This window comes from Carassius auratus, chromosome 3 (assembly GCF_003368295.1).
Source record: "Carassius auratus strain Wakin chromosome 3, ASM336829v1, whole genome shotgun sequence".
In the NCBI taxonomy this organism is placed as follows: Eukaryota; Metazoa; Chordata; class Actinopteri; order Cypriniformes; family Cyprinidae; genus Carassius; species Carassius auratus.
In genome coordinates, this window is record NC_039245.1 from 8,130,588 (window position 1) to 8,142,050 (window position 11,463).

The 11,463-nt window shown below is 37.7% G+C and overlaps 1 protein-coding gene and 1 long non-coding RNA gene across 4 annotated transcripts; both read left to right on the top strand.

The window, feature by feature from the left end:
- The first annotated feature begins 482 nt into the window (after positions 1–482).
- On the top strand, positions 483–2,979 carry LOC113041640 (uncharacterized). Its single transcript, XR_003275426.1, has 4 exons — positions 483–656; positions 2,631–2,675; positions 2,781–2,807; positions 2,923–2,979. It is a non-coding gene; the product is annotated as an uncharacterized LOC113041640 (long non-coding RNA).
- A 5,749-nt stretch (positions 2,980–8,728) lies between these two features.
- Positions 8,729–11,406, top strand: LOC113046333 (uncharacterized PE-PGRS family protein PE_PGRS10). Of its 3 annotated transcripts, XM_026207236.1 has the most exons (10): positions 8,729–8,818; positions 8,917–9,236; positions 9,318–9,398; positions 9,622–9,771; positions 9,992–10,024; positions 10,094–10,150; positions 10,230–10,304; positions 10,806–10,856; positions 10,971–11,021; positions 11,117–11,406. In XM_026207236.1, the coding sequence occupies exons 2-10, from the start codon at positions 9,227–9,229 to the stop codon at positions 11,119–11,121; spliced, it is 513 nt and encodes a 170-aa protein (XP_026063021.1). In that variant the 5' UTR covers positions 8,729–8,818; positions 8,917–9,226; the 3' UTR covers positions 11,122–11,406. The 3 variants fall into 3 exon arrangements, with proteins under 3 accessions (XP_026063021.1, XP_026063011.1, XP_026063016.1); XM_026207226.1 differs by having other exon boundaries at positions 8,917–9,398; XM_026207231.1 differs by having other exon boundaries at positions 8,729–9,398.
- Positions 11,407–11,463: the final 57 nt, after the last annotated feature.

The following is an 11,463-nucleotide window of genomic DNA, read 5'->3' on the forward strand; positions in this document are numbered from 1 at the left end:
TTTGAGTTTGTACAGTCAAAGGTAGACACTGCTATTTTTTTGAACACACCCCTTTCAACTAATTGCCCAATTGCACAGCCTTAAGAGCGTGCATATCATGAATGCTGGGTCTTGTTTGTTTTCTGACAATCTACTGAACCTACTGGTAACTTGTTTGCCACGTAGCAATAAAAAATATACTAAAAACCTTGATTATTCTGGTTAGTCACATTGTACTGCTATTATTTTGAACAATACTGTACATAAGAAAATGTATCTATAGGGGCATATTACAACAAAAATCTATTTGAAGCTGGCTGTCTTCTTCAAGCTTGGTAAAGCATGAGAAATGGTTGTAGAGTGGGACTAAAGAAAGGTCAGATGATTATTTTTTTTTGTGTTGGGTGGGGGGTGGGATTGGGGGCAATAGAACAGCAGAGGGCAGGGCCGGTCAGAGGAAAGACATGGGTGTTCAAAGAATAAATAAAGGCCTGGTGGGTAGATTGGCCAGTGGTGCTGCTTTCAGCTGAGGGTGCTTAACTCTCACCTGTGTGCATTTCTAGTCATTTGCTAATACCAAGTCAATCTGTCTGTCTGTTTGTGTGCTAACATGCTGGTTCGGGTGATCCTGCAGACCTCACTGGTCCTGTGGCTGGCACAGAGCACCATACAGGGAGGTAAGTTAGATGTGTCTTCTAAAATGTTTGTTGTAGAGATTTGAGGGTGATGAAGAGAAATGAGGAGCGTTTGTGATGCAGGAGAGGGAAGAAAGAGGGGCAGTGGCTTGTTATGATATCATATCATTGTAATTATGACTGAAAACAAAATAATTGTAATCTAAAATAGCACTAATCATGATTTAAAAAAAAAACTGGAGACTCCAAGATTGTGAGGTTAATCCCAGGTAGAGCTGACCTTTCAATGTGCCCTAGTGGGATGCCCTTGGTTGCTGAGAAAATTACATTTTTATTTAAACTGGCACTTTAAACAGATATAGTGAATATATGCATCATTAGGTGGAGAGACCAATAATCCGATGCATTTGTTATCTGAATACCACTTTGAATGTCTAATAATATGGTTGGGTTGCAGTTTAGTAATTAAACTTACATTTAGAATGAAAAGATCAAAATAAAATAAAATGTTTTTCAAATATTTTTCTTAATCTATGTAGTATATGCAGGGGGTTTGTGAGTTGGTGAAAAGGTAATAATTAATTAAACCATTAAAATGAATAATTAAAATGAATAAATTAAGTAAAAGTAAAAACAAAGTAAAACATTTATTTAAAAAGATTGAACATTTTATTTGTTTACCTGCATGTCATATGATCGGCACCCAGCATAAGAAAATCTCACGCTGTACTTTCAGTAAATATTTTAGGTCAAAAAGGTTTGGATGACAAACTTTTGGGGAATCCGGTTGAAATATATATCTCATAAATAGATAGAATACATTAGTTTTCAATTCTTGTTCTTTTGAGAATAATAATAAAAAAAAGAAAATCAGAAGAAATACTTTTATCTGCTTCGACTTTTACATCTTTTTTACAGGTTACATGTCTCACCCTGATGATTTAATGTAATATATCACACTGGAGCAAAATAAGTGTTGGATCTCTGGTGCTTTTCTTTATCTGGTGACAGTGAGGAAGGGATCGATGAGAAAAGCAACAGTATACATGACAGATTAAATCAGTCATAGCTTGACTTGCTGTCTAAATGACAATCTATTTTTTCTACTTGTTTGCACCTTGTATAGACAATCAAATGCCACCTATTGATACTTGAAAGACAAAAAATATTATTATTATTATTACTTTAAATTCATTATGTAGTATGTGCCACTCTTATGGCCACTACACTGTCTTTTCAGTCATCTTGAGGCATTATTGCATCAGATGTTCAGCCAACAGTCACAGATGATTGTATGTGAGATTAAAAGGTGTCTAGAAAATATCGTAATATAATGCACGTAACAACTCTATGTTACATGTCTGACAGCTCTGATAAATGATAAAAAAAAACAAAAAACCTGTGGAAGTGAGTCATGGTTTGACGTGTCTGAGTTTGCCTGGATCTGCTCCAGCCTCTATAACTCTGACCGCAACGTAAACACTTGGATTTCTTGTCTGAAGATCAAAACTCTGGGCCTGAAGGTGACAGCGGTGGTCAAAATTTGTCGGCCTTCTGTCAGTCCTGACTTTATATGACCGATACACAGCCCATTTTGTCCTACAGTTTCTGAGCATCAATGGAGGCCTGTTCTAGATACGCAGTTTGGTGGAATTCACACTCCTAATGTCGTATGAACGTCAGCTGGCATAGTTTCTCAACCATGAAAGCTTTATAGGTTGATTTCTAAGAAGGAGTTTCGCTAATCTCACTAATCCAGAAGTGCCAAAATGTTTGACCACCCTCTGCTGAAGTATTTTTTATGACCTTCATGAGCCCTGCCCTTAAAAACATATTGTGGTAGTATAGTAATGATATCAGATAATATTAAATTGGCCATAATAATTATTTGCATGGAAGGTTTGTCAGAAAACATGGTATTATATGTGCAAAAATATTGTATTCTTTCTTTAGTAATTTCTTTTAGGCTAAATGCATTAACACAGATTTATTTTATTTTATTTCTTTGTTTTTAAGGAGTTAGACCACAGACTGGAGCCCTGGGAAGATTGGCGAGTCGAGGTAATTTAGTAATATATGTGGGATATTACAGAGGGTTAGAGGTCTGAAAATTACATTACATAATGTGTTTCTTCATCGATCCTGCCTTCTATCTTTTCCCTGTAGGTCCTGGTATCAGTGCAAAGTCTGGAGGTACGTCTGTCTGCCTGAACCTGATAGATGCTGCTGAATCCAGTTAATCCAAGCCATTTGCTTAGTTCAGTCCAATGGTTATGTTATCTTTCTTTCATTTCTGCTACATGTCCAGTGGCTGGTATTCTTGGAGCCCGTGGCTATGGGGCAGGCAAGCCAGGAAAGACAGGTGGTAAGTGACATTAACCTCAGATGAAGCTGAGATGAAAACAATAAGTACAAACAATAAATAAAGATTTATATTTAACCTTTGACTCAACACATGCACAAATACAAGGAATTGACTTTGAAAAAGGGAGTCAACGAGACAATGTACTAGGGTATTTGTTTATTTCTATACAAAGAGTGAATGTAAGTCTTTTGGATTCTGTCATGCCAACTATCTAATGCTTTTTTTTCTCTCTCTCACAAACAGCTGGCCATTATCTTGGAGGTAAATATATTCTGCTTTATATTTTACTTAAAGTGCCGTTCAAAAATATTGGGTCTCTAAGATTTCTTCATGTTTTACAAAGAAGTCTCTTATGCTTATCCATAGTTTTTGTATTTGATCAAAAATACAGTTATTTTTGTGAAATATTATTACAATTGAAAATATATTTTCTCTACTGTAATATAATTTAAAATGTAACTTTAGGGGAAACCTGTGATAGTAAATGTGATTTGTCGGCAGTCATGACCCCAGTCATCAGCGTCACATGATGCTTCAGAAATCAATCTAATTTTCTGATTTGCTGCTCAAGAAAATGTCTTATTATTATGTTGAAAACACTTGTGCTGTTTAATATGAATTGCATTTATTTGCATTTAAATAGTAATCCTTTATCAATTAAAATATTATACTGACCCCTTACTTTTGAACGATGTGTAAAATGCATACAAGCAGCTGTCTGCATGTGTGTGCAGTACTCTGTGCTATTATGTGCATATGTGCTTAATGTGTGTGTAATGAGTACGGTGTCTGTTAGGGGCAGCATACAGACCCACTGCATTCAGAGGAGGCCTGAATCAAGGATATGGAACACTCGGCTATGGAGGAGGTAAAACTGTCATTCCTAAAAAAAACATAATGGGCAGATGTCAGTGTTTACATCTGATGGATTTATTATTCTTGCATTCATCGCCATGATCCTACTATTTTGGTCTTAGTTACAAACCTTGGGACTGGCCTTGGGGCAGCCGGGCTGGGCCTCGGCGCAGGGTATGGCTTGGGCAATGGGCTGGGAGCAGCCTTAGGTTATCCAGCAGGGAAGCTCGGAGGAAGAGGTGAGAGCTGCTCATTTGCTTTGCATTCATTAGTGCTCTTGCATTCATTAGTACTCTTGCATTCATTAGTACTCTTGCAACACCTACTCACTGTTTGATTTTTGCCATTTTTTAGGTTACACCAGTAATGGCTATGGAGCGCAGCTAGGTGAGCGTGTGCACCATAATAACCCAAATCAATAAACATTATATGACACATTTTAGTTGAATGCCATCTCTGTCCGACCCGAAGGTTGTGTAGCAGATTGGATCTGAGCTAACCAATCAAAATTTGACCTTGTGCTGTGATTAAAATCTTTCACAAGTGGTGATATATGCTGTCCATTTGCCGTGATTAGGTGTCATATTGTTGATGAAGTTGTGTGGGAGTGGGAGTTTATGTGTCTACTATGAGAAGCTTCCACTAAACAGGCATTTCTTCTTTCTGTAACCTTGACAGCTCTCTTGTCTTGTTGCCAGGTTATGGTGCAGGAGGATACCTCGGCGCTGGTCGCGGTATGTAACCTCTCCTTGTCAAAGCATTAGGAAAATGTGTGCGTTTAAACTCAGGGGTCTGCACAAGGTTTTGTTGTTTACTCGGTTTGCTATAGCAACCACAACTGACCAGCTTCATCCCCTTTATTCCAGGAAGCAGTTTCCCCCATAATATTTTCTTTATTTCAGATTTTTGCAGTATTGGGTGTTCTATTCATAAAGTGATTTTTTTTTCCAGCACTGATATAACAGTATTTAGGTACACTATGTGCACCAAATTTGTGTTCATTTAAACCTTTGTGGCATTTCATAAGTATTTTTTGGAAGTGCTTTATTATTCTGCCATTTTAGTATATTTTGATGGGAGGGATTCTAGTCTTCTGGGACACCCATAAACTACATAAATCTGCAAGAATAAAAAAGAAAAAAAGAAAGAAACCTGCAGGATTTAAAAGAATTACATATTAATTCAACCTACTATATATTCCATAATTCTTTTTACACTGGATCCAGGGGCCCTGCTGTGGCTTCTGGGCCCCCTGAACAGCATATCGACTAGGGCCCCCACTTCCCCCTTGGTAGAAATCGTGTTTGTGCTTCCTCTCCCTAATCGGGTCCTTGGAATTGTCCTAAAAGCACCCCCCCCCCCCCAACCCCTAATCAAGTTACGGTGACCATGGTTGCATGTTATGGTTTCATTAAATACATAAATAGGTATTGATTAAAAATTTAAAGTAAATAAATATTACTTTTATCAGCGCCTTTTAGTAAGGTACTGATCTTACTTTTTACATGCTAAATAAAGTGTTGAGTTTTTCAGTTGTTGACTGCAGTACATCTATGTGCCACTGATAGGCGTTGCAGGAGGGCATGCGCCTTCAGGACAAGCTTCTCAACTGGGGAAAAAATACTGACTCAGATGTGTTTGCATAGCGTTTGCCTACACTTAATGGTTTGCAGAATCATTTATATACTTTCATCATTGTTAAATGATGTACTTGCATACCCAAATTTAAAAAAAACCACTTCACTGCTTTGGAAATAGTGAAGCTGATCACTTGATTTATGGTTGTGGGTGAGCTAGTGAGTTCTAAGAGATTATGCAGATGTCTTGTGCTATCATTTTCATATTGGTGGATGTGATGGATGGATATTGTCATGGGTGCAGTCCTGTTGAAATGATAATGTTTGCTCTTTAGTCTAAGTGGTTAGTTTAAGCAGACATTATTATGAGTATTGCTGGATAATTTAAGCCACTGTCTTACCATTTTTATTGTTTAATTCCAGTAATCTTTTAGCTTTGCATCTATAATAAGCATTATGAGTTGAGTAACAGCTTATGTAGATTTTTATGGTACAGAAGGAGCAGTTGTGTCTTCTGGTCAAAGTGTTAGAGACGATGGTGATGGACTTCTGTGTTGTAATTCCAGAACATGCCAAAGAACAAAAGGCTCAACTAGATTTGTTGTATCAAAGCTATGAAACGGACATTAATAATGCTCCACAAAAAACACAAGTTAAATCCAAGACAAACAATATAAACAAATTAACTAATAAAAGTAAAGTAACAAAATAAGACATTACCAATTTAACAAACTTAAGAGAATGATCAAACAAAACCAAGAATCAAGACTAGAAAAAAGATTAAGGTGCACTTTATATCGGGAGGAAAATACATGAGGGACAGGTGAGCACAATTAGACCAACTAGGCTAACAAGAGGTTGTGGTAAAGAGGAAACAATGAGGAGGGGCTAAAGGAGCACATTGCGGAGAAAATAACTAACAGGGCCATGTGCTGATACTAGACACAGGAAACAAACATAAAACAAATTCACAGTGCGAAACCCTGACAAGTAATCAGTAAAATGTAAAAATACATTTACCATGTTCATTGGAAGTAAAGGGAGAGTGAAAGGCAATCCGTGCTAAAAGACTGTTTTTAAAGCATAAGTGAAGGGATGGGAACTATGTTGGATGGTCTGTGTTGAGATAAACCACTGTTGTGACTAGTTTTGCCCAATGGACAGGGCACCAAACCATCCAATAAGGGTAAACGTCTTCTATATGAAAAGTGAAAGTGAAAGTGAAGTGACATTCAGCCAAGTATGGTGACCCATACTCAGAACTTGTGCTCTGCATTTAACCCATCCGAAATGCACACACACAGAGCAGTGAACACACACACACACTGTGAGCACACACCCGGAGCAGTGGGCAGCCATTTATGCTGCTGCGCCCGGGGAGCAGTTGGGGGTTCGATGCCTTGCTCAAGGGCACCTAAGTCGTGGTATTGAAGGTGGAGAGAGAGCTGTTCGTGCACTACCCCCACCCACAATTCCGTCCAGCCAGAGACTAGAACTCACAACCCTTCGATTGGGAGTCCAACCCTCTAACCATTAGGCCACGACTTCCCCTATATTAAAATGTCACCGGTTTATGGCTGAATGGATGTCATGAGATGGTGTTTTCTCCAGTCTAAATTCTGTGCAGTACTCCAGCGTTTATCAAATGAAATGAATAAATGGCCTTTGAATGTTAGTGATTGTGGATTGGAGAGTCCACCCGTCATCATGGACTCATTACAGCTGCAGGTTTATGAATAAGTGCTTTTCTGACCCACAGCTGTTCAGAAAGGTTTGTGTGCGTGTGGATTAATGCCTCATCTATTTCTCGAGGCTGTTCTCTTTACTTTTTATCTGCTTCACCTGAGCCTTTATCTTTATATTTGCCTCTGTGCTGATGTGTGCCCAATGCATGCTGCATTATTTTTCTCCCACAGGCCACATGTTTGGACCAGTTGCACCGTGAATTTGTCTTGCATGATTACTCTGACCCACAGGTCCCTGAACAACCACATCATTCTGTGATGGACATGACCTTAATTACTAGTGGCCAAAGTTTCACAGTTTGTATATTTTGTTCACAGGATATGGCCTTGGTGCTGCTGGCTATCTTGGAGCTGGTTTTACTAACGGATATGGAACAGGTATCTAGAAATTGTGACATTTAGATTTTTCTCTCAGAGGTACAAGTGTCATTAATACAAGCTCTAGAACATACATATTTTGCTAAAGCCACCTTATTTGTTTTATTGCTGATACAGGTCTTGGGGCAGGTGGATATCCACAGGGAGTTCGAGCAGGAAAGCAGATTGGTAACTAATGTGTAATTTATTCATTATATAGAGGAGACTACACATAAAAGTGTGTTTTTTTACAGTGGTTTATACACTACTCTTCAAAAAATAGGGATCAGTGAGATTTTTTATTTACTAAAAAATTAACAAATATTTCAGTAAGGACAAAAGTGATAGTAAAGACATTTATAAGTTGACAAAAATTATACTTCAAATGATTATTGTTCTTTTAAACTTTCTATTTATCAAAGAATCCTGGAAAATATTAAGCGTCACAATTGTTTTCAAGGAATGTTCCTTGATCAGCAAATCAGCAAATGATTTCTGAAGGATCATGTGACACCGATGACTGCGGTAATGATCATTCAGTTTTACTATCACAGGGAAAATTGCATTTTAATATATATTAAACTAGAAAGCAGTTATTTTTAAATATTTTGCAATATTATCAAATAAATGCAGCTTTGGTGAGCATAACAGACTTCTTTAAAACACACACACACACACAAAAGTATTTTAAAGGTAGTGTATGGTTATGCACCTCTGGTTCAAATACATATGTACATTTTTATGCTATTTTTGTGGATTCTCTCCACTTTTCTATAGCTGTTGGGTAAACAACGCCTCACATTTGGATTGGGTATGTTGTGACATATACAGAAATAGAATAAATATTTACTGGAGTAAAAACTGTAACACTACTTTAAGCCTTTTCACCCCTTTACAGATAATTCAAATAATGTCCGGTGTTTCGTCTAATGATTTTTCTTTTCTGTTCTGTTAGTAACTGAGTGAAACCTTGTATAATATCATAATACTGTTGCAGCATGATGCATTACGCACAAGTGTGGTCAGATCAGCTGGTTCAGCAAAAAGCCAAGAGCTGTTCTAGAGGAAAAGTGTTTGTGCAAGGAGCAACACCAAATTTCACACTCTATGTTATGCTCATTGGTTTCTGAATCATCTTGGTTGACAAGTGGTTGACTTTGCCTGTGAAAACACAGAGGTGCTTCCTGTGTTACTTTTACGCATCACCACTCTGAGGTGTTGAGTTGATTTTTATTCTCCTCTTAGCAGGCTACAGCAATGGATACGGCAGTGAGGTTTATGGCACAGCAGATGGTTATGGGGCAGGTGAGTCTGGACTGGATAGGTACAAAGGAGCATATCCTAATGTCACACTAACATATAAGCAAATTTATAAACGAGTTAAAATTATAATTATGTTACAGGACCTGGCTACCCATCAGTATTAGCTGATAACATTGGCCTGAATGGTATAGCTGGTAAGGCTAGAGGTTATAAGTGTAACTAACAACATTGCATTCACACTAAAGAGAGATACCTAAACTCTGTCCTGTGATTATACACAATATTGTTCTACTCAAGATTGTAGAAAATAACCTCATCCATCCTAATCTGAGTAACTGAAGTATCTGAACTGCAATAACTTGAACACTGTGAAATCAGCTGATGCCTGTGCAGTTGCTTTTATACGAGTACTAAGGTAAAGCAAGACTGTAGTTTGCTCCTTGAGTACTAATGGAAAATGGTAAACCAATTCTTTCGCATACATTAACTAGAAGCAGCAGCATCATCATGAAATCACAGAGGTCGGTGTTTGCTCTCTCAGGTCTTGGAGCTGGAGGCCTTGGAGGTCCAGGGCTGGTGGTGAACCCTGGCCTGGGTACTGATGCCAAGTCGAGAAAGTATGGTAAGAAAAAGGCATCTGAAGATGATAATTAAATGAAAAGTAATTCAATTAAACACACTAAATATACTACTGTTGGGGTCAGTTAAGTTTTTGTTGTTGCTATTTTGAAAGCCACTTATGCTCATGATAATGTTGATCTTCATAGCGATCTTCTTTCTCTAGATATGTCTTAGTGGCTGTGGTTGCTTGATCCTGTGTTACGTCTGGTTTCTTTTGTCTGAAGGGGCTGGTGGAGTTCTTGGAGCTGCCGGATCCTTGCCTTACGGTGGCCAGCCTGTGGTCTCAGCTGGAGTTGGCCATCAGGGCAAGACTGGTACTTATGGTGGAACTACATACAGAGGAATACCAACCCTTGGGCCAGACACTGCTTTGGGTACGTGCATTGCACATGTTTGTTATTCAAATGCAACATGCAAATCTCAGTTTTCCGGCTATCCTGATGCTTTGCCTGAGGATTTGACTTTAACACGAATGTCCCTTGTGAGAAAAAAGAAAATTTAAACAAGAGAATAAAGCATATTAATAAACCAAACATGATTATAAAGATCAGATAACTCTTATAAGAAAGAATGTAAAGAAATGTCTCCTATCAGGTGGTACAGGTGGAGCAATGGAGCCTTTAGCAGGTAATATTGTGGAGTTTTAGTAAATATATTTCAAGTCATTCTTTTAATAACTAAATGTTACTGCCACAGGCGGAGCTGTAGGCCAGATTCCTTACAGCGCACCAGTCATTGCAGCTGGGCTTGAGGGTAAGTTGGTAAGAACAAGAGAAATAGAGAACATCACGTACTCTGATTGTGACACAGGTGTAAATGTGTTTACCTGCAGTTGATGCTGATTATGCTTTTGGTGCTGAGCAACTCGGTCTGGGTGCTGATGCTACAAAGACAGCCGCCAAATATGGTGAGAATATGAGCAGTATCATTTAATACGTATACATATCATATATCTATTATAAGAACCACTACCATAAAAAGTTTGGGGTCAATGAGATGCGTTTTTTTTTTTTTTTTTTTTTTTTTTAAAGAGCCATAACAGGAATAAATTACATTGTAAAATAGAAAACAGTTGTTTTCAATTTTTATATTATTTCACAATATGTTTTTTTAAATATAGTATTTTTTTTAATCAAGTAAATGGAGTCTGGTTGAGCATAAGATACTACTTTTAAAAACATGACCCCAAACTTTTAAACAGTAGTGTATGCATTAAATCTCTTATATCTGCTGATTAAATAACTAAATAAAATTTAATATAGACTGATAATTGGTACTGATGTATCATGCATGCCATCATTTATGATGTACGGTACATCATTTATTAACTATCATGTTAATATCTAGCATACATCGACTAAACACCGACATAAATGCGGTTGACTAATGCAATATGAATCATGTTTAGGCACAGGATATGCGGCTGCACTAAGTACTGCTGGTCAGGGGCCCTATGGTGGTGAGTACATCAGTGACATAAGTTTGACAAACTAACCTAGATTCTAACCTAATGACCTCTTTTAAGGTCTAATGTGTGCATAGTCTCAGTATGTTAAGTTTTGTTTTTTCACAGGACAGAACGATGGAAGGAAGCTTAGTGGCATTTATGGGAATGGGTACAAAGGTAGATGACATATTAGAAGATCTGTATTCTTAACTAAGTATATTGTTTCTTTTACCTTTCTCATCCATCTCTTTTCATCTTCTCTTTCCGTCAAGGTTGATTTCCAAGGCCATGCTGTTAACATCGTCAGTGTGGTGGTGTTGTTGTTGTTGTTTTTATTTTGCCTAGTATTCCTCACTGTTGTGCAGCTTTGTGCCTTGTTTTTGTTTGCCATATTGTTTTAGTTTTAGGTTTATGCTCATTTGTGTGGGCATGTGTGTATACGAGTGGTTTTGATGTTCATTGTCCTTGATTTTCGCCCAGTCTGTTCATTTGTCTTGTCCGGTGGAGTGTTTAATGTCCCTTGTGCGTCTCTGTATCAAACTAAAACATGCTAAGCACTTCATTGGCGGTTATTTTAATTCTTATGAAACACTGAATATTTCCCCATCTAATCTGACTC

Bases quoted from the DNA above. Each gene is read 5' to 3' on its own strand.
- LOC113046333 (XM_026207231.1), top strand. From the start codon at position 9,227: ATGGAAAATGGTAAACCAATTCTTTCGCATACATTAACTAGAAGCAGC. The intron at 9,399-9,621 runs GTAAGAAAAAGG...TTTTGTCTGAAG, and splicing joins TGCCAAGTCGAGAAAGTATG to GGGCTGGTGGAGTTCTTGGA. The intron at 10,025-10,093 runs GTAATATTGTGG...TTACTGCCACAG, and splicing joins AGCAATGGAGCCTTTAGCAG to GCGGAGCTGTAGGCCAGATT.